Source organism: Protopterus annectens, chromosome 11.part0, assembly GCF_019279795.1.
Source record: "Protopterus annectens isolate FY-2018-M chromosome 11.part0, PAN1.0, whole genome shotgun sequence".
Classification (NCBI taxonomy): Eukaryota; Metazoa; Chordata; order Ceratodontiformes; family Protopteridae; genus Protopterus; species Protopterus annectens.
The window spans coordinates 1,451,054,100-1,451,078,583 of record NC_056745.1 but is presented as its reverse complement, the minus strand read 5'-3'; the positions used below and the strand labels follow the sequence as shown (position 1 = coordinate 1,451,078,583).

Below are 24,484 nucleotides of genomic sequence, written 5' to 3'. Positions count from 1 at the left end.
AACAATAAAGCATGAACAAATGCAAATAAGACTTAGGAATATTTTAGAAGACTTAAATATCAAAAATTAAAACAGCATTAACATCTAGAAACAAAGTCCAAGCTATAAACAAATTTACTGTTCCTGTCTTAACTTACAGTTTTGGAGTGATTGACTGGCCACAAAAGTTGTTGGATCAGTTTGACAGGAAAACAAAAAAGATGCTTCATACTCACCAAATGGTTTATAACAATCAGTGTATACCAGGACTATATATTCCCCATTCTGAAGGAGGTATGGGCTTCCTCGAAACTGATTCCATGTAAAGATCTGCAATTGTGGGACTGTATACATACCTGATGACTTCAGAAGTCCCAAACATAGTGAACGTTTTAAAACATGAGGAGAATAAGTCTAAGATGCCTTCCCTGCTTAGTCTAGCAGAAGCATATCAGCATCAAATGGGAATTGAAATTAAACCAGAAGTAGATAAAAACCAGGCAGCAACTGAATGTGCCAAAACATAAAAGAGAAAGAATATAAGGTGAAGGATCAGATGAGAAGGCAACAAATGTAGAAAATGCATAGATATAGTTGTAAGTTTGGAAAACTCTTGCAACAACTTCATGTTGATCAGGATCAAATGCAGGAATGGTTAAGGAGAGTTGAATTCAAACCAAGAGATGAAAGGTTAATACTGGCAGCCCAAGATATTGGACTACGTACACATTGGTTTACAAAGTCCATTGAACATGTGGGAGAAACAGACAAATGTAGGTTTTGTTAAAACAGAATTGGAAACAGTTGCACATTTTGTTGCTGGTTGTGATTTATTAATGGTAGATGGACTGTATACTGAAAGGCATAATAATGTGGCAAGACTGTTGCATTGGGGATTGTGCAAACATTATGGTACTGAAGTGGATGAAAAACTGGAAAAATGATCCACAAAGTATTATAGGAAATGATAAAGTGTATATCACATGAGATCACCCATTACCAACAGTTCAAAAAGTAGATGTGAGAAAAACAGATATAGTAGTCCATGAAAAGAAGAAAAAAGTAGCGTTGATCATTGAAATTGCTACACCTAGTGACTACAGTGTCTTATGTACAGAGAAATACAAACTAATAAAATATTAGGATTTGCAGGCAAAAAAATAGGGCAATATGTTAGATGGATACCCAGATAGTTCCAACAGTAGTAGGAACAACTGGTCTTATAAAAAAGAATTTGCAATTGTATTTAGATATGTTACCTATACATATAACTCTGTACGAATTGCAGAAGGAGTGATCACCGAGCACATTACGGGTGCTGCGAATAGCACTTCTGGCTGACATCAAAGGTTGAAACAATACTAATTTCATGAACTTTAAACATAGTTTGACTTAGGAATGAGATCCATTCCTGTCATGGCAATAGAAATCCAAAAATGTAAATAAATTAAAAAGAAGATGGAGTCATAGAGAATGTCACACATAACATCAGGATCTGTACATGTCTTTCACTGCCAAGAGAAACGCTTCTGACTCCATTAGTTGTGACACTTTGTGGAAGGAACTGATAAGATTTCACTGTCCTACCAAATTCACAAAGTTCCTGCAGAGGAAAATACCAGCACCTTAGGATGTCACCAATGCAGGCCTATTATAATTCTGAAATGGGATCAAACAATGATGGGTCACTGAACAGCTTTATTCTTACTCTACCTTCCATTCATCCTCATTGGTAGCAAAAGATGTATTTTACATGGAAAGATGGAAATTACATAGAAGAGTGGATGGATGGACAGATGTTTCTGTAAATCTACATCATTATACAATATCTTTCAAAGCATCTATCATTGCACTCCATTTTGTTGGTGAAAACATATCTTGTGAAAAACCTAGAGGGAGCCACTGGCTATATTAGTTAGACTTAAAGATGTTTACTCAAGTTTGATCTTTCAGTGCTTACAAGACCAAAGTGCCAAATCAACCTGCGTTATGCCTTACAAACTACCCTTCAAAATTCCCCAAGTGACAAAAAAATTTAAGTAGTCATTTACATTTGTTTCCCCTTATCAGAAATGTAGACAATGAAAATCACAAAATAATCCTGTCTGTTACTGTTTCCTTTATATGCATAACTCTCAAACTCATAGAGCAAGAAATCTGGAAAAAGCCATAAGTAATGGCAGCATAAAGGGCGAAAAATAGGGACAAGTTTTAAATATTGATCTTATAAACTTAGAAAGGTGATAGACTAACAGGTTTTGCATCAGCATGAATTTTCTAACGGGTAATGAAGTCTGAAACACAAATGTCTGTCATTTTCAGACTTCAGTCCTCAATGATTTGCATGCAATTTGCCAGAAAAACAAAATTTGTGTGTGGAACACACCAAAAATATGAGTAAAAAATTATAAACATTCTGCACAAATCTGAACAGTTGAGAGGTATGTTTATATGCTACTTTGTAAAGCCTCCCATGATGGGATAAGGATAGTACAATGCAGTTATACAACCTGGTTCACATCTTTGTTTCTATTTTTCTATATGATATATAATCAGGCCAAACACAAGTCCTCAGACAGGTACTATCAATACTGACTCTGATAAAAAATTCTCTGCATGAGGTAGGACTTCTTCTACACTAACATAAGTTGTGTTGCTGAATCTGTTTTGAGCAACATTGTGGAAATCATCCATATATATCAGTTCCACTTGAATAGGCACTGTTTATAAGTTTGAATCCTATCTCCCACAACAGATAAAAACCTCCCACTTCATTCATGACCAGTCTTTCTGTGTTGATCAAAGTAAATAACTAGACACACCCACAGTACCAATTAACCAATTAAACACAGGAACCCATTATAACTTAAATACAGTAAAATACATCACTACCAAACTTAAGAAACCAACCCCCCCCCCTAATTCTACTGCTAGGATATTTAATCAGAACATACTTTAAAATTATCCATAGTATCCCATATCAGTACACTAAAAGAACTATTACAACTAAATTTGTCTTCACCACACTCCCCACATAAAAATGTTACCCTTTTATTTACTCCTATCATTAGAACACACTTAACATCCTATCACACAGAACTAAATGACCCAACTGACTCCCATACTGATCCAGTCCCTCATCCACAAAAAAAAGTCAACTGCATAATCATATCTCCCTCTATCTTTATTATTACAACCATCCTGCTCATAGTACCACTACAGCCCTCCTCTGCTTCACAGACACAGTAAACCATCTCAAAAATGAAGGCCTGCAGGTGTCAACTCTTTTTTTGGATATCCCCAAAGCATTTAACACAGTCTCACACCAAATCCTGCTAAACAAACTAAACCAATATCACCTATCAAATTCCATTCTTACCTGGTTCCAAGGCTACTTAACTAACAGGTACCAAGCTGTGAAATGGGAAAATTCTCTCTCTCCTCAGCTGCCCATAACTATAGGAGTCCCACAGGGTTCTATCTTAGGATCACTACTATTTACAATCTTCACAAATGACCTCCATACCTCCACACAGCAGGCATCTATCATTCAGTATGCAGATGATACTACCTTAATCTGTGCTGCACAAAACATTCCCACCCTCCTGCAAACAACTCAACTAGCATTCTCTGATGTTGTAAACTACCTTACCAAAGCCCAACTTATCCTCACTCCAAAGAAAACTCAGCTTATGATTATAACCAGTTCTAACAAAAACACTAACAGTCAATTCACTATCTACTCCACAAATGCTACTCCAGTCACTCCAGTGGCACAGGCTAAGCTATTGGGAATAACCATAGACTCCCACCTAAAATTTGATGGTCACCTCAACTTAACTATTAAAAAAGTACATGCCAAACTGGGATCACTCTACCGTATCAAACCATTTCTTACCAACAACACAAGATCAGCCATTGCTCGCTCCCAACTTCTATCCACCCTACTCTATGCATCTCCCATTCTGACTAATCTCAACAAAACTGAACTAAGCAAAATGGAAGCCTGCTATAACAGAATTGCCCGCTTTGCTACAAATTGCTCATATAGAACTCATCACTTTACTGCTTTGAGACAGCTCTACTGGCTTGAACTGACCAACCTCCTAACCTACAATCAGCTCTGCCTCTGTCATTCTATTACCTCCCCAATAAGTGTCCTGCCTTCAAAAACCTAGTACAACATCACTCAGCCAAAAGGCCTCTTAGATCATCAAGCAAACTACTACTAGAAGTCACCAACAGCCACAATAGCTTTAGAGATGCACTATATAGTAGTTCAGTGGCTAAAAAATGGAACTATCTCCCCACTAGCATACAAAACACATCATCCAAAGCCTCCTTTAAAGACCTCATCAGACAACATCTCAAGCAAAGTTGGCAGTGCCATGATTGCTCCCCAGGCTAGTGTAAGTGGATAAGGTATACAAACTAAATCTAGAGTACTTGATAATAGTTTTCAATCTTACTCACAAACACTGGCTAATCTACAATGTATGTACTGTACCTATGTACTATGTATGTATTCTACCTATGTTCTAAATTTCAGCTGTACACCACAAATCTATTAATTACCTTTATTTTTAAATTAATATTTTTTTGTATGTTCTCTCCATTGTAACTGTTGATGTGCCACATACCACTGTAAAAACATGTATTTTGTAATTTGTGTGTATACTGATCATGTCTAACTAAATGTATCTGTAATTTTTCTTTGTGAAGCCTTTCTCCCTGAGCCTCTGCTGAAAAAGAGCCTTTTCGGCTCAGTCAGACACCCCCCGGTTAACAAATGTAAAATAAAATAAAATAAATAAATAAATAAATAAATACTCCAACAAGCCCCCTACAATCTACTCCCCCATCATAATTCTCACTAAATTTCCATGAAATATGATAGGAATATAGCTAAAATCCAAAAAACCTTAACAAATATACCAGCTAAATTAACTCTCAGTGGGGATATCCACCCAAGCTCTGCCCCAAAAATTAAACAGAAGTACATACCCACCGACCTATCAACCAGTCCCAGAATTTACAAACCACCCAAGAAAGACAGCCAACCTCCTGCTACTAAAGATTAATATCAGAAGCATCAGTAACATAATCCTGGAACTACACGCCACCCTTTTTATATACTCACGAGACGTAGTTATAATAACAGAAACCTGCCTGAAACCTGCTATTAGCAATAATGACATTCTTGCTCCAGGATACAATATTCTTCGGACAGACAAAAAGTACAAAAGGGGAGGCCGTATAGCCATCCTCTTTACAAATAACGTTATTATATAAAATATAGAACACAATGCCCCCAACTTTGATAATGCTGAAATGACGTATACTAAACTAAAAATTAACTCTACTCTTACTCATACCTACAATTGTGTTCAGTATAATTTTTCAGTATAAATTTTATTATAATTTTTATAGTTTATAATTTTATTATTATAATTTTTCTTTTGACCAATGCTGCGTCTGTATTGTGATTTTACATGTCTTTTTATATATTGTTAACTTTGTCACTGTTCATGCTTGGAGCTTTTCTCCCCGGGCCTCTACTGAAAATGGACCTATGTCCAGTTAGACTAGCCCGGTCAACAAATGTAAAATAAAATAAAATAAAATAAATAAATAAATAAAAATAAACTCTAAAAGCAGATAAATATAATAGGAGCTTACATACCACCTGGAAATACCCCCCCACCACCATAGAAAGCATTCTATATTGGTCCTTGAAAGTAATTCCCCAAGAAAAAAATAATTATGGGTGATTTTAACATAGACTCCTTACCCTGTAATTCCAAAACCCATAAATCATATAAACCTCCATGGTTTCACACAAATTATACAAGAACCCACTAGAATTGATAAGCCAACTAATAAGTACTCCATCCTTGACTGGATACTCAGGTTTTCTCCCGCATAGCCTCACTGACCATCTCCCAACCTTTCTACTCAATCAAAGAATTAACCCAACAAAACACCCTACCTGCCACCTAATAAGAAACAAGAGAAACTTTAACGCCCAGGGATTCATATCCACCATCACACTTTGCAACTGGTCACCACTCAAGCACCTTCCACTAGAACAGGCTGTAGAATATTTTAACTCAACCTTAATGAACATTTTGAAAATACAAGCCCCTCCCAGAACTATAAAATTAAAAGCTAATTACGCCCCATGGCTAAACAAAAAAAAAAACAAAAAAAAAACAAAGCACTAATAAAATCAAGAGACAAAGCCTGAGACGAATACCACAAAACCAAAACTGAATCTGAAATTGTAATAATTAATTAATGCTATTTTATCATTGTTATTAATATTTATGCATGCATATATGGTTTGAGATTTTAGTCTTCAACATGCACTAGGATTTTATGTGTTTTGAAGGTAACCAAATGTTTTGTATTTTGTACTTTGGCGCCACCTTCCTTAGAAAGTGAGATACTGCACAAGATACTGTGTAACAAGCCTTGCTCTAGGGCGCCACCCTCCTAAGAAGTGAGGTTTAGCTTTAGGTTCATAGGTTCACAGGTTCATACTAGGCTATCTGCCCTGGGGCAATTATAAGCCTAGCCCGATTCTGTATGGCTTACGCCACCCCTTGATTTGAGTATACTGTGCCCTTTTTAAGGTTTAGTTTACTGTGCCTCTGTCTAATAGTGACACGGGAGTAATCACTGGGACAAACCTACGATCCCCCATCCACTTATCGAGATTCTTCTTGAAGAGATTCAGTGAGGTGCTCTGCCTCACATGAACTGGAATTCTATTCCAGAGCGAAGGGAGCCTCTGGGTTATGAACCTGTCCCTCCAGCAAGTTCTATTTATTTCTGTGCTGAGGTTCAAGTCCCTCGGCGTGTGGCTCTAAGGGATTTAGATTTACTGAGGTGGAGCATGTCCATTAATTCTGGATTTGACATAGCTTTGTATGTCAGGCATAGATCGCCTCAAAGTAGGCGGTATGCAACTGAGTAGAGCTGGAGTTTTTAACCGAGCAGCATATGGCATCTGTTTGAGACCCTTGATCCTCTTGGTGAGATACTTTTGGGGTCTTTCTAATTGCTGCAGGTGTCGGGTAAGGTACATCCCAAAGGGGCATTGTATTCTATGATGGGCCTGATGAGGGATGAATAAAGGGGCACGATTACCTCTCTTGATCTAGATGTGAAACCCTTCGTGATGAGGTGGGCTATGTTGAAGGTCTTTCTAACCACTTTGGCAATGTGGTTTTCAAAGGAGAGATTGCTATCAACTTGGGTCCCCAGGTCCCTAATAACTTTCTCTGTACTTAATGGGTTTCCGCCTATGTGGTAATTTGTGGGCACATTGTTTTTGCCAAAGGGTATGACTATACATTTTTTGGCATTTAGCTTTAAACCATGGCACTGGCACCAGTTATCTGTCTCTGTGAGACCTTTTTGAAGGATGTTTGTGTCAGCTGGAGAGTTGATTATGGCGCCCAGTTTGCAGTCGTCTGCAAACTTGGTGAGCCATAGTCCTCCCACGTTTGCCTGTACCTCGGAAAAGTATATACCGAACAAGAGTGGTCCCAGGACAGAACCCTGTGGGATGCCACTTGTGACTGGTTTTGAGTCTGACATGGCTCCAGCAACTCTCACTCTGTGGGTTCTGTCTTTGAGCCAGTTTGCGACCCATCTTGTGACATAGGGATTTATATTTAAGCTGGATAGGTTATCTATGATGCCCGAGTGGGGTATTGTGTCAAATGCCTTTGCAAGGTCCAAATAGGCTGTGTGGACTACCTTCCCTTCATCTATGGCTTTGGTGACTGTTTCGAAGAAGTCAACCAGGTTCAAAAGGCAGGATCTGCCCTTGACAAAGCCGAACTGGGTAGGATCTAGTGTCTGTAGGTCCCCAATGTCTTTGTTTATGAGCTCCATGATGATCCTCTCCATAGCCTTGCAGACTAAGCTAGTCAGGCTTATGGGGCGATAGTTTCCAGGGTCCATAGAGGCTCTACCTTTCTGGAGTGGGACCACTGTTGCTGTACGCCATTCTGTGGGCACATATCCTGTAGTGAGGCTGAGATTGTATAGCTGTTTTATTTGAGGGATTAGTTCCTCTTGGAGTTCATGTAGGACACAACCTGGGATGCCATCTGGTCCCATGGAAGCAGTGTTTTTTGCTTTGGAGAGGGCAGCCTTCACCTGAGCATCTGAGATGTTTGGGAGGCAGCCCTCTGCCGAGATAGATACTTGCTCTTTGGGGGGGAGGGAGTGGAGAAGTTTGCACTGAACCTGTCTGCCAGGATATTGGCGATGTCTGTGGGTTCAGTGTATTTTTTGTCGTTTAGAATCAACTCAGAACAAGTCTGGGAGTTGCATCCTAGGTTTCTAACATAACTGAAAAAAGCCTTATGATTGTCTTTGGTGTCCTGTGCAATTTTTCTCTCGAAGCTGGCCTTGGAGGATTTTATGAGGGATCGTAATTTTTTGCTAGTACTGATCAGAGATGCCTTCCCTATTAGGGATTTTGCTCTATCATGTAGTAGCTTCCTCCTTCTGTTGTACAGTTTATTTATGGCAGGGGTCCACCAGACTGGATGCCTGCCTTTGGATGATTGGGTCTTGGTTTTATTTGGGATAGCATGATCCATGCATTCCTGGAGATGTCTGTAGAATGCGTTTATATAGGATTCTGCAGTTCAGGCCGTAGTTTCCACTGGCCCTGGGGCTTTGAAGGATTCCACTTTGGTTTGGAGAAGTGAGAAGTTCACTTTTGAGAAGTTTTTCACTGTGGTTTTCTGGGCTGGGGGTGGGTTCGGGATGTGGACATCCAGTGAAATTAATTTATGGTCTGATCTTACCAATGAGGGATATACTTCTGGTGTGGAGCATAGAGTCCCCATGTTGGTAATGATCAGGTCTAGTATGTTGTCCCCTCTTGTGGGAGTGGTGACTAGTTGTTCCATAGCATCTGAGTTTATAATTTCCAGGAACCTTTGGGCTAAGGTGCTGGGGCTGTTTGGGTAGTTGAAGTCACCCAATATAATGGTGTTCGGAGAGATCTTCATGTTCTCCAATGTTTTCAGGAAAGCCGAGTGGGATTCCTGACTTTGAGAGGGTGGTCTCTAGGATGCTATAAACTGAAAAGCAGTCTTGCTCACTGTTAGTTGCACATGGATGGTCTCCGATACTTTGTGCAATGCCACTAACCTGGAGGTGTGGATATCCTTGATAAATATGGAAACTCCCCCTCCTTTTGTGGTTCGGTCTGGGTTTTGGGGCCGAAAAGCATGATATGAGGTATAGCCTGGTAGTGCTGGGGTGCTCTCTGGAGCCTTGAACCAGGTTTCTGTCACTGCACAGATATCGATGTTCTCCATACTGAGGAGAGCTTCGAGTGCGTGCATCTTGAGGTTAAGACTTCTGGCGTTTAGCAGCATTACCCTTAGTTTCTTGTTCCTTGTGCTGTCTATGGGGGTGGGTTTGACTTTTGAGCCTTGCCTAAAAAAGGCACTATGGGGGTGGCAAGAGCCTTTGCCAATATCCGAAAGCCCAGTGGTGACAGGTGCAAGCCGTCCCTAGCGAAGCATCGTGGCTTGTCGAGCATGTCATCCCAGGCTGACAGGCATTGGATCCCCTTTGAATGACACCAATACTTAAGCCAGTTGTTGAAATTGATCATCTTGTCTTCATATTGTGACATCATTCTTGGTGAGGGTAAGATGTTGCTCAAGGTCAGGGTCATACCAGCCTGGGCTACATGATCAGGATGTGCGATAGTGCATTTGTCTGCCTGGTGATGTTTCTGTAGCACTGGAAACAAAAGCGCTTACATTTGGTTTATTAAAATATCGTTTTGTGGCTTTGGAGCAGTGTTTCTTCTTTTTGCAATGTTACTTTTCACTGTTGGGCTTTGTTACTTGAAATCTGTATTGAAAGTAACCAAAGCCAATAATTCTGCAGGAGACTCCCTCTTTTCCAACTATATACCAGACATTTGAAACACGTTGCCTACGGACATAATAACCACTGCTATCCACTCCCACTTCAAAATAATACTGAAATCTCACTTCTCTAAAACCAGGCTTTACCCATGTCCTTCTGGCTAGCACTTGTTTCTTAACCATGACACACTAACATTGTTTTTTTTTTTCCTAACCCTGTTACCAAGGTATATGAACTGAAAAGAAACCTCCACTTTTCTTACTTACATGTATATATCATCTAAACATTACCATCACACAAGCTAGTAAATACTCTCTTCCTTAAGTTCATATATATGCTTTGTATGCTGATTGTATACCCAGATATATGACAATATTATAAAAGTCTGTGATACTAAATATTCTTAACTTCTGACTATATGTTAAATGCAAAAATGTATTTGCCAGTGTTTACTCTTTCTGTTCTTATGTATAGTTCCCTCTGTGATATGCTATGCATCCTGTAAAAATGCTTGTTTTATAAATAATATTCTAGTCTATGTAAAGTGTATATGTATTTCACACTATCTCATATGTATAAATGTTTACACTTCAATGTTTTACAGGGAGCCTTTCTCCCCTGGCCTCCACTGAAAAAGGACTTGTCTCCACATGGACTTTCCCAGTAAACAAATATAAAATAAATAAATACTACAAAGGCACACTGAAGATGTACCTCCAGAAATCAGACAGTGGTGGGAAATCTTACAGAAGAGGCTTATATTCTGACAATAAAGGTAAATGTATTGATTTTCAGCCTGTAAAGCAATAACATAAGAAAGAAAAAGAGAGACAGAAACATGAGCTACAGTTCACGTTGTGAACCCTTTGGTATGTTTGTGAATTGGCATATGGATGCTTTTCACCTAAACTATTTATATAAGTTTGAAGGAATGATTCTCCTACTCCAAAAAATGTTTAAAATACTGTATATAAGTATATATATATATATATATATATATATATATATATATATATATATATATATATATATATAAGTTCATAGGTGTATACTAGGCTAATGGCCCTGGAGCCTTTACAAGCCTAGCCCATAGGATTACCCTGGCACCGTGCCTCCCGATGTTAGTTCCCAGTGCCTCTCTCAAGTAAAGCCACTGGAATGATCCCAGGGGGCTATTTTCGATTTCCCATCCACTCATCAAGATTTCTCTTGAAGAGGGCCAGTGAGGTGTTCTGCTTGACATGTATGGGAAGTCTATTCCATAGCATGGGCAGTCTCTGGGTTATGAACCTGTCCCTCCAGCATGTTCTGTTGATTGTGGTAATGAGGTAATGAGGTTGAGATCTCTGGAGCATGTGGTGAGAGGGATTGGGATTTTTTTAGATGTAGCATTTCTAAAAGAGCTGGGTCAGACATGGCTTTGTAAGCCAAGCAGAGATATATATGCACAAACACACACTACCTTTCTGTATACAATAGTGGGACAGGAGCCTGTAAATAGGCTCCAGTTCTTATTACTCACCACTTTGTTTTTTTTAGTTATAGAACAGGTAACTAAAGATTTGCAAGGGAAAATGTTAGATGAATATCTTAACTAAGATGGCAAATTAGGCTGGATGCTATGTCCCCACCAGGCTTAAATGAAGGTTGTTCAATAGCCCCGGTTTTAAAAATAAGAAATTATGTGATACGAAGTCAATTATAACAGATAGTGCGCACACACACACACACACACACATATATATATATATATATATATATATATATATATATGTGTGTGTGTGTGTGTGTATATATATATATATATATATATATATATATATATATATATATATATATCTATACCTATATATATATATATATCTATATGTGTGTGTGTGTGTGTGTGTGTGTATATATATATATATATATATATATATATATATATATATATATATATATATATATATTAACCGTTTTTATTGTGTTAAATATTCATGTTCTAAATTAATCGTGATTTTTAGCAAGTTTTTGATTGGTTAACTTGAATATAAATTGGTGACTGGATTAGGATGAGTGTTCTGATAAAGTTCCAATTGTATGGAACAAAAGTACTAAACCTTTCTAGTTTATTGTGGCTCATTAAATTACTGCAGCTTGTGCAGTTCATTTCAGGAATGAGAACCATAACCTGCTGCCCTACAGCATGCTCTCTAGCACAAGCATTCCAGTCATATCAGACCTTTTTCTGCTGTTGGGCTTCTGCCAGTTTCTCCTGGGCCAAGCCCATGAGCTCTCTGAGCCTTGTCCTGAGATTTAGGACATATGCCATAACACACTGGGAGGTTGGCATAATGATTAAGGTGTTTACCTTACGTACACAAGGTACAAGGTTCGATTCTCACATGGGGTAATTGGCTAGGCTTAAAATGTCCCATAAGAGCAGTTAGCCTAGTATGAACCTATAACCTTTCCTATGAACAGTCCTTGTGGGATTCACACTCACCCTCCCACTCATCATGAATCAAATCTAGAGGTCCCCTCACCGTATGCCGATACAGCAACACAAAGGGTGAAACACCTGTGGATTCCTGGGGCACCTCTCTGTAAGCAAGCAACAGATGGGCCAAATATTTGTCCCACTTCTTTTTTAAGTGGTCTGCAAATGCCAATAGCATGGTCTTTAGTGCAGAGTTTAACCTCTTCACAAGACCATACATCTGGGGATGGTTGGGGGTCATCTTTAGGTGCTTCACCCCACAGCACTCCCACAGACAAGCCAGCAGGTCTGACATGAAATTGGCACCTCTGTCATTCAGTATTTCTTTTGGGAAACCTACCCTGCTGAAAATCTCTAACAAAGCATTTGCCACCTTTTCTGCCTCAATGGAGGACAGAGCCACTGCCTCACAGTATCTGGTAGTATAATCTACTACCACTAGGATATACTTTTTCCCTGTGGAACTTGGGGTACTCAGAGGCGCCACAATATCCATAGTTACCATCTGAAATGGCTCCTTAATTCCAGGCTAAGGCATCAAAGGAGCTTTGACCTTGTCTCCTGCATTGCCTAATTTTTGGCACTACTCACAGGTCCTGCAGTAGCCTGTTACATCCCTGGAAATCCCAGGCCAGTAAACATTCTGCATAATACATCTCTTTGTACACTTTATGCCCATATGACCTGCAAAGGGAATCTCTTGGGCTATGGCTAGAAGTGCCAGATGGTAGGCTCTGGGCACTACCAACTGCTGTATTCTCTCACCCGCTATCCCTCCATCAGGGGTCCACTCTCTGTACAGTAACCCTTTGTCCCAGTATACAGATTCCCCCTTCCCCTTGAGAATCAGGTGCCTTACTAGCTACCTCCCTTAAGCCTTGTAATGTAGGGTCTGAGAAATGAGCCTGTCTCAACTCTTTCTTTGTAACTCTTCCCATTTCCCCTTTCACAGGAAGTTTGGTATCCTCTGACAATGGTGTCTCACTGTCAGCCTGGGTACAACTTCTCACCTCTACCCTTGCAGTCACTCTGTTCAAGGGAACATCAGTACCCACAAGCAGCTGTGGCTCACCTTCAGTCTCAGTGCTACAGGGTAGCTCCCTCTCTGAAGTAACCACCTCACCAGTCCTGGCTTCAGGTTTGTGGCCTCTCTGTGTCTCCACCCCAGGCTACCAAACCTACCTGCCCGTTTCCAAGCCTGACTGATGTAACTGCATGACACAAGGTACTGCATTATCAAAATAATTTCCTATCAGGATATCTGTGGAGATATCCTCAAACACACCTACTTGCTTGCTTCATTTTCCAGTCTCCCAGTCAAGGTAAACCCTAGCCAAAGTTATTTGGAATGGAGTTCCTTCTAAAGCTCTGAATGGAGTTGACTGCCAAAGCAAATAGTGCTCCTCTTTAACCATTGCAGGCTTCACAATGGTTAGGTCAGAGGCTGTGTCTATCTGAGCAGTGGCCTGTTTACCATCTTCTAAGATAGGATATAACCTCTTGTGGTAGTTTGGTACCCTTGTTGTCTTCAGACAACTTACCACTGGCATACTGTTCTTTCCACTTGCTGGCTCCTCCATCTTTTGTTCACCACCTTGCCTTCATGGACATCTACATGCTACATGGCCCCACTGGTTATACTTAAAACATTTAACCCTTGTTCCTGGCTATGTACCTGAACTAGTTGCTTCCCCTGTTACTGGTGGACTCTGTTGGAGAGGTTTAGGCTGCCCACCATGGGTTTCCTTAAAATCCATGTGCAGCATAGGGTATCCCTTTCCTGTGCAGTGATGCCCTGCTTGCTAGGTATAGGTCCTTTTTTATCCACAGCTCATCTGCGGTATTGCATTCTCTATCTACCAACTAGATTCTCATGTCCTCAGGCAAAGTGCCAAGGGCTTGCTCCTTCACCAAAAGGTCTGCTAGCTTCTCAAAAGTGGTGGCCTGACACCCACTCACCCACTTATGAAAATAAGTGCTAAACTCAGTAACATAATCACACACACTTCCATCTCCTTGCACCTATGCTCACAGAACTTTTTTTCTATAAGCTTCAGGTGTTAACTTAAAACACTCTAATAAACAATTTTTAATGGTATTATAATTCAAGCAGTCAGTATCAGACAATTTAGAAACAGCAGTTACAGCTTTACCATGGAGTAAGGGTGTCAGGAACTGTACCCAGAGCCCTTGGTCAGCATTATACTGTTTACATACCCTTTAATACATATAAATAAAACTATCAAAATGATCCCTCTCTGTAAATTGTGGAAGACATGTACTGAACTGTATTGCTTCTGGGGTTTGGTTACTCCCTTTCTCATTACCTTCATGACCCTGGCGAAGAGTCAGCATTTCCTTTTCATGTTGCCTCTGCCTCTCATTTTCTTCAGCTTTCAAACACTGCAGTTTCCTTGCTGATTCTGCTTTCAACCTCCAAATGCCATAGTCTCTCAGCAGATTCTATTTCCAAACGTTTGGCCTCCAGTTCTTGTCTCTTTAACTCCAGATGGATTTTTCTAAGTCATCTGAGCCAAAGTTAAACTGTCCATTTTCTGAGAGTTGTACATCCCCAAGGTCAATATGGCTGCCTTTGTGGTTGCTGGTCTGCAATGCAGCTGTGAATGAGGCTGCAACCATTTCCAGTTTAGTCAGATTCGCATGCACCAGTCCTTTGATTTGGCATATCTCAGACAACTGGCTCCTTGTCAGCTTTCCAAAATCCTCTGCTGATGTCCTTGCCTGCTCTTCCTGACTAACTAAGCTAACAAAAAATAAATAACCTATTGTGATATGAAACTCTATTGTGTGGCTGCTTGAGAGTACAAACACCTTCTTTAGTGACCACTCTTTATAGGCTACAGGAGTTCAATATCCATGCCACTGAATCACGGTATGAGATGTGGTGATCCCACCACTGCCAACCAAATGTGACAACCCTCCACTGGACCAATAATCAAGGAGCCTCAATCCTCATCACTGGCAACAGTTGTGGACATTCACTGAGAGGATAACAGGTATACACACAGTATTTCCAGATGCAGCTCTCTGCATCAAGTGCAATTTCCCTTAAGAGCATACAGAGACCACAGTTAGTCTGGGTCTGGTTTCTCCCTCTTTCTCCAGATCCCCAGTAAGACTCCCCACTGGCACAGCTACAGAGTTGAGATCTCAGCTGAGTGACCAAGCCAAGACCTACCAGCACTCTCTCTGTACAACCAGTGCTCTGTGTCCCTGCCCAAGTAGCTGACACACACACTCCTTGAGGTTTGATTTACACACATGCATACCTTGGAAAGGCTGGCATAGGTTTACCAGCTATGCCCTCTTCTCCCCACACTATAAGGTAGTTATCACTGTCACCAGTCACTCCTTATCAGCTACTTTAAGGGTCTTAACAAATGGTGCCCAATATTACTGTGTAATATTAATATTAATATTAACACTAATGGCAGTTTGACCAAAAGCAAGGATGTTAGGAGTGGCCCACAGTGTCACCAAATAAATATGCAAGTATCTCAAACTTTAAATATCTCTACAAAGATCAGCCACGATGATGGATTTAAAAATATTTAATAATAAATAATAAAAGAAAAAGACAATACTAAATATATATTCACAGTGACATCAGAGTTCAAAACCCCATGGAATATTTAAAATAACACTACAGTGCAGGCTCACCCAAAGAAAAACATTTAAACCAAACTTCACTATATTCCTGACTGTATCTAAGAGAATTATACTGTTACCTAAAAACTTACTTCATTAGAGCAAGGCAGATGTTGTGGTGAATGGTTTTTGTCAGGTCGAAGACCGCATACAGAATGCTCTGTCTCACTAAGAGACTTCTCAAGTTAATATCTAAAATATTACTACTGGAATAGCTTGCAGAGTGAAATAATTTCTGGTCATCTGACTTCTAGTTTCCAGGCCAAAACCACCATTGCTAGAAGCTGGCAGCATTTATCATCTGCCTGTAAAAATATACAGACAAGGGCTTTTCCTCAGATCTTTGGCAGATGCTGGAAGTCATAAAACAATTGCATTCTTTCATGCTTCAAAAGTAGCAATTAGCTCACTCCAAGGACAATACAGAAAGTGTCTTAGTACAGATATTGTGTCTCTAGCTGCGTTGAAAACTTGACAGATAGCCTCTTTATTGCATACCCTATAAAGTAATTTAATTTCAGCTATTTTTCTAAAGTTTGCTGGACTGAAGTTAACCCTCCAGTTTCCTCTGTTAACATATACATTTAAACAGTTACAATAGTGCATGTACATTTCTCTTCTCTTCCAGTAGGGCAAACTGTGGATACATTTTAAGCATAAGCACTTTACAAAATACCTTTTCAACACAAATATCTGTACAGAGCAGTTTGATATACACATGACATATAGTTCTAATAGATTTGTAACACAATCATCTTATATAAATCATTTCGATATTCACCAATGACATATAATTATTTACAAAATGCTAACTAGCTGTGCTGGCAGTATCTCCTTTTGTCACAATAATCATAAACATTTAATCCTGTAATACGTACAACACATTCTGAAATGTAATCAGAATACCCTTCTGATGTATCCTTTAGATAAATTATACAGATTCACAAAAACACCAACATTTCTTCATACTCAGAAGAAATTATTGATACCCACAAATGCTGCAAAACTATCATATATCAGGTAGAAACACATCACAGTTACCAGTAGGCCTAAATTAATGCAAATAAGAAAGTAATAGGAGACCACAAATGCAAGCATAGAATCTCAGATGTTCTAAACGAGATCAATGTAACCTTCCTAGAAAGTACAACAGAGTATTCTCAATGACATTTACAACTTCAAACTCAACAAACTGATGCATCTCAGCTTTTTTGGGTTGTTTCCTTTCACTTTTGCATATTTCAAAAATTACAGTGAAGAAACACATCAAAAACTTTAAACTACATCATTGTCCCAAGTCTGGTATCCTATGACAGTGGTATTGTTAAAGTCTGAGCCATGCCTTTAACCTGTCTTTTACAACATGTAATGCTCACCTAGATGTCACACATGCCATCACACCACTTCCTAAGATACCATGCCTCACATCTCCATATGAATAGCATTATATTGCATAGTTATGTTGACATAATAAAATCCTAGAAAAACAAATAGTCCACAACCAAGTAGTTGACCATGTTAATAAGAAGGACCTCTTTTTTTATTAACCAACATGTCTTTTGAAAAGGCTGCCATACTCTATCATATGTAACCTGACTGGTGCAATTTTCAACAATATAAAAAGTGGACTACTTAAATGTACAAATTTCATAGACGTGAAAAAATTTCAAAACATAGCATCATGACTTATTGCTACTTAACAAAAGCAACTATGATTTGGACTGGGTCCTTTCATCTTATACAGATAGTACCTTATGAATTGTACCTGCAAAGTCATCACAGAACCCACTACCTCTGACATCAATAACTTCAAGTAGCATTTTCTCAGAGCTGGTTCTTAAATCTATGTTCTTCATTCTGTTTGTATTTTAACTTTGCCCTTAACCTGCAAAAGGTATAACATGAAAAATAAAAATTTCATTCAAAAAGATTTATTTTATCGATTAGTCTCATTAGAAAAAAAATAAATAAACAAACTGTTTGCACACATAAATAATTAGTATGGCATTTGACATTGAATAAAAAGTTAAAGACTCCCTCAATTTACATATTTAAAGTGCCAACAAAATTCTTAACTTGCTGTAGCAATTACATCAATACCAACATATTAGTTTAACGCACCTTTTCCTTCATACCCAAGGGATTGAGGGTTGGCATAATAGTTAAGGTGTTTAGCTCACAGACTCAAGGTTTGGAGTTTGATTCTCACCTTTAAGAGAGATTGGCTAAGATTAAAATAGCCCACAAGTGCATCTAGCCTAATAATTACCTATGAACCCATGAACATATGTAATCTAGCACTGAAACTTGAACTAGGCACTTTGTTTCTGCTCTAAAATATTAACCTAGTTACTTTCTCTGCAGAACTCCACTTAACCTAGTTACTTTCAAAGCACTAAAACTGAAAGGAATTAAATGTCTCATTCTCCAACTTGAATGTGGCTTTTCCTTATTTGCATTAACCTTTTAGCAGTTTAGAAAATTTACCTCTTCATTTCTTTGTCTTCTCACAATAAATAGCACTGTACTTCACTCCAAAATGCCAAATGCCTTTGAGTAATGAAATATTCTTGAATATTACTTGCCATACTAACTTTCAGGTTACTAAATATGAAATACTTCCTTATCCTTTCAAGCAACCTGATATGCAAAGCACACCCTTACCCCGTAGAAACAGTGATGAAGGTGAACTTTTCCTTAAGAGACTATGCTTTAAACTAATAACAAAAAAGAAAATGCATATCTGGATTCACACAGATGATAAACAGTGTTCCTTCAAACTAGGTATAGCAGAAAGAGACTTCTCTACAATAACCTCATAAACGTAGAACTCTTTTCCATAATGTTTAAGAAACAAGCACAGTGTGCAAAATTTAATAACTAGTTTCACCTGTACTTAACTGAATGTCAACAATTTACTAGCTTTTACAGACACAGGAAAACTCAAAATGTAATAATGAATAACTAAAAAGGTAAATACATGGAACGGTATGTAATGTTACTCAGACATTATTCAGTTACATGTGTATTTGTTAAGATTATGTGTTGCTTATGTAGTTAACTAAAACAATCCTTAATATGTTTAGTTTTGCTCATATGTAAAATACTACTAAACCTTTTTTTTTTCATTTTGAGTCTCTTTTTGAAGTAGTACTAGCAACTTAAATGTGATTTTTGCCATTGTATATTCATGACTGTCTAACCTCTTAATGTATTTGTTTTTCAGTCTGCACTGTACTGAGTCTACAGCATGGATCATGTCTGGAAAGATCATTCAGTATCCAGTAAACAAACAAACAAATTAAATAATTCATTAGAAGATAACTGGGAGCAATGAACAAAGAAACACACAAGCAAACAAACAAATAAACAAACAAACAAACAAACAAACAAGCAGATAAAAGCTGGACTACTTTTACATATTTGCATACTATGTTGACGTGAGAATTAAAATGATCCCTACTTGTCATAATGCCATACCTTTGACTATAGCAGGCTTATTTTGTTTATCAAAAAGATAAAACTGGTGAACCAAAAGTAAAACCACCATCAGCTTTAATAGGACAAACAACAGTACAAACACAACTGACTTAGCGCTTTCACCCAACTAGGACATCCTCAGAGTCAGTTAGTAAAATTTCAAACAGTCCTTAATAAATTAAATTCAAACAACTTTACAATCAATGAGCATCCAAATGCAATAAAGTTGCTGTGATGGTCTCTAGAATTAACTCTTAGCAATACAGCACACTTTCAATAAACAGAAAAACTTTTTTACTGCTCATTCAATCCAAATGTTTACTGATACCATGTCTCAAAACATTTACCCTGAAAATTCCACCTATATTTGTCTTTTTTAGAAAAACCCAAATATATCAAATACTTAAAGCTTTGTATTTTAATATACATGCCAAAGATAAACTGTCATTGATGCCAGGTCTTGTACTGGCATCTAATCTAATTTGCCATAGGCATTCTCTAACTTCAAGTATATTTTTATAATTTCCCCCAAAATCTTTTGTGTAAATTCTGTCGATGACAAAAAATATGATTTTTTTTAAATTTAAACAGTCCTTACTATGCATGTACAAGGAATTAGTTAACTTTTTATTTATTTATTTTTTTAGCCGAATGGGAAGACCAATATGTTCTGTCATCTATTTATGTATCCAAAATGATTATTTATTTAAGTTAACTAATTTCTTGTACATGCATAGTAAGGACTGTTTGAATTTTAAAAAAATTCATATTTTTTGTCAAGATTTTGGGGGAGATTATAAAAATATACTTGAAGTTTGAGAATGCCTATGGCAAATTTGATTAGATGCCAGTACAAGACCTGACATCAATGACAGTTTATCTTTGGCATGTATATTAAAATACAAAGCTTTAAGTATTTGATATATCTGGGTTCTTCTAAAAAAGAAAAATATAGGTGGAATTTTCAGGGCAAATGTTTTTGGACATAGTATCAGTAAACATTTGGATTGAATGAGCAGTAAAAAAGTTTTTTCTGTTTATTGAAAGTGTGCTGTATTGCTAAGAGTTAATTCTAGAGACCATCACAGCAACTTTATTGCATTTAGATGCTCATTGGTTGTAAAGTTGTTTGAATTTCATTTATTAAGGACTGTTTGAAATTTTACTAACTGACTCTGAGGATGCCCTAGTTGGGTGAAAGCACTAAGTCAGTTGTGTTTGTACTTGTTGTTTGTCCTATTAAAGCTGATGGTGGTTTTACTTTTGGTTCACCAGTTTTATCTTTTTACAAGTACACTGTTCAATCTTGGACTATTATTTTGTTTATCAACTTCATTTTTTCTCATACAGAAGGAGATCTTCTGGTCCGATTCCATTAACTGTTCCACTTCTGGAACAGCTTTTAAAAGTTTCCAGCTAATTTTGATTACATCTAATAAGTACCTGGAGGCTAAAGAATATGTCAAACAGTAATGCTCACACATGTCAAGTCTGTCATAATGCTAAAAACATTTAAGATGCATTATTAAACTCAGAATATTAAAACAACTTCTCAGTAACAGAATGAATCTAAGATAGCATTATTTGTTATGTGCCTTTCATTACATTAGCACTGATTTGCCAGTTATAATGCCTGTTTCCCTGGTATATGACTAATACACACAAAACAGCAAGATAGTAACTTAGGGACAGGGCTAAGACAACAACAAGGCTAGCCATGATTGCAATAAAAATATCTTACTGGCTGCTTGGTGGAATATAGACTTTGGGTGTAAAATGATATGCTGTAAATGCTACTAAGCTCTGTGTCTACAGCTGAGGGTAGAACAAAGAGAGAAAAGTGTTGTAACAGCTCATGCAATCATGAGAACTAAGTCAAATAGGTTAAATGTGCAAAGAGCATTGGATCTCTACCACCTAATTAGAACAGAAAGGAAAAATAGATATCATAGTTGGCTAATGTTACACATATAAGAGTTGTTTCAATGAATGATTGGGAATGGAGTGAAGAACTGTCAGATAGTCAGTTCACCTTTTCAATATCACATGCACAGAAAAATATACATTAAAGCATTTACCTCCAGAGGGAATTTCTGCCCATCTAGACTATGCTCTGATCCATCCAAAGAAGCATTGCATCTTCCCCAGTGGAATATTATCTTGCCAACTTTATACCTTGATGTAAGTCCACCTCCGATCAGATACAATTCATCTTCCAAATTAATATCCACTGAATAGATATAAAAATATTTTAGAAATTGAACAGTAGAAATGCCAGTTAAAATGAGGGCTAGAAAAGTTAAAAATATAAATAAACTGTGTGACAGATACAAACAGACCTTAAAATTTGATCATGCCATTAAAAATAATTTTTACTAACACTGCAGAGTTTTCAATTATATGAACGTACTGCAATATTAGTCCGAAGATTCTGTTTGCAGATATCCTATATTACCTCAAATTGCAGGATTTTAGGATAGTAAATGCAAAAATGACAACTTATAATAATTCAAATTCTAGTAACAGAAACCAGAAAACAGTGAACTATAAAAAATATAGCAACACTTTAATAGAAATGTCCTTTCATGCCTCCTACCTCTGGACTATTTCCTCTTGTGAGATGAATCACAAATCTGTAGTTTCCAATCATACAAACATCAAAATTCCCAGCCTTTTTAACGGAGGGGATTTTGTCCCAACCACAAAGCAATTCTTTTACCAGAAAACCCCAGTCCAGTTATGAAACACCCAATTTTTCTAGCTGCAAATTCAATTTACCACACACAGAGCTGTATATGTAAAAGAATTAAGAGCGAGTACATATATTCAGTATCAAATATAATTTCTTACTGGTGGTTAACACGGGAAAAGAGATATCAAAATGAGAGATCCATATATTCTTCAGTCTGTGTCTTTCTGCTAGTATTTAGTCTATAAACTTTCTCAATAGCTCAAAACATTACAAATAACAGAAAATATGTTTGTAGCATGTTTCCTTAAGATTCTACATTTTTAATACACACTCTATGCAGGGGGGCAAGCTCCCCTGTGACTGCTCTTCCCTACACCCTATTAATTATATAGCAATACCAAGATCACACCACAGTGGGGAAAGGAGGCAAAAAACAGTCCCCGTGGTACTACTATCCTGTCAGCTTACTGTTTTTGAAATTTTGTGGTCGATCTTTTGCCATTCATCATTTTAAATGTATCTCATTTTAACATACTTCAGATATTCCCTCTAGTAACACATGTGGCCCTAAACACTGTGCCACAAGTGAAAAGATAAATTATTACCATCATCATCTTTAATATTTTATGTATAATGGAAATTGAGTTACTTCTAAACACTATATTTTCCTCTTGTGATAATCATTTTTTCTCTTTTTTATTGCTCACTCTATAAATACATCAACTACAAACAAGACGCTGAATAAGATTTAAAAGAAATATAGATGTAGACAGTCTTAGAATAAAATGGTTTGATATTTTTATTTAACATGACCATAAGCAACATCAAAGCACAGAACACCACACCAAAGTCATTCAGGTCGATTTAACATCTTCAACTGGTAAAATCAGACATTAAAAATAGAGGGAATTTTCTTAAATTTAACAAATAACTATTACTGATAGTCAATGGAAGAAAAAAGGGATAATCTATAACATGATACAGATGCTATTTTGAAAAAGGCAGATATAGGCTATATCAGCAGAAGGGTATAAATGGTTGGATAATTTCCATGAACTCAACACATTGAACACTTTTCTGAGTCATCTTTCATCATCTGGAAGGGACAAGACTTGGACAGGTCCTATCATCTTTCTTAGGAGTAATATCTCATAAAAAGTAAAAAGAAATAATATACCTAGTTTTATAAAATGCAACTAAAATGTAAAATAATTGTATCACTGACCAGTAAACAACGATTTAATCAAGTAATCGCCTTCATATATCAGAACATGCATTAACTGCTTTAGACATTAAAACATTCCAATGTAAACATATTTATATAACAATGTCTAGTAAAAACCAGTAAGAAAATTGTCCAGTACAATTTTAAAAACAATATCTTGTGCTCAATACTGAAAATTCTCAATTAAAAATACAAGTCAAATTAATACTTTCATCAAGACCTGATGAATAAAAAGTATAGAATCTAAATTGTCATGCTAACTCATAAATCTCTAAAACTGCAACAGTATGAACACTCTATCCCTGACTCCAAAATTCAACCCTCACAGCAAGAAATACAAAAAAGAAAAAGCAAAATAGAGATTAAGCCTCCAAAGTACATTCTTTAACATCACTGTTTTTCACTGCCCTGCCTTTCCTTAACTCTTCTCCCAGTCTTGCCTATGTCAAAGGTATCAGATACGAAGTTGATAATGATATACTATGAACCCAGTCTCACCAAAATGAACCTCTCATAAATCCCTACCATACAAATTTCAACACATTAGGACTGCTAGAGATATAATGACATTACAACCAAAACAAGAGTACGTATCCCTGCTTCTTTTACTACTTAGCATATTGTCTGAATGTCCATAAATTTGGAGACTTTACCCACATGATTATTTAGTACCCAGTGTTTCCTTATTACCGATTAGATTGCTGCACTGTCATTGGAAAACAGAATGGATATTGTACCGCTGTACTATTTCCTTCCTTGCTCATTTTACACAAAATACAATTTTACTTACTAGGATAAATTCAATTAAATTTGCCACTGACCGCACATTTCAAAGTTTGTTTTCAAGATAATGTCGGTTCTTTAAAAAGCAGTAAAAACTCCTGACATTTTTCTAAAATAAATGCAGTGATTAGTACTTAGATTACATCAGTATGCATCCCTTTTGTAACAAGAAGAGAACTGCAAAGTCTCAGCTAATTAGAGCTTCTAGGTACAGTGCTATACAATTCAGTTCCTTCATAGGTTAAGGAGTTTTTGCACCCAT

The 24,484-nt window shown here is 37.4% G+C and overlaps 1 protein-coding gene across 1 annotated transcript in view; it reads right to left on the bottom strand.

Moving 5' to 3' along the window:
* The window catches only part of PTPRZ1 (protein tyrosine phosphatase receptor type Z1), a 1,642,174-nt gene that overhangs the window by 1,052,748 nt on the left and 564,942 nt on the right, over nucleotides 1-24,484 (bottom strand). The window contains exon 4 of the mRNA XM_044088744.1: nucleotides 21,601-21,752. Within this exon, the coding sequence (XP_043944679.1) occupies nucleotides 21,601-21,752 (152 nt within the window). The remainder of the gene's footprint in view (nucleotides 1-21,600; nucleotides 21,753-24,484) is intronic.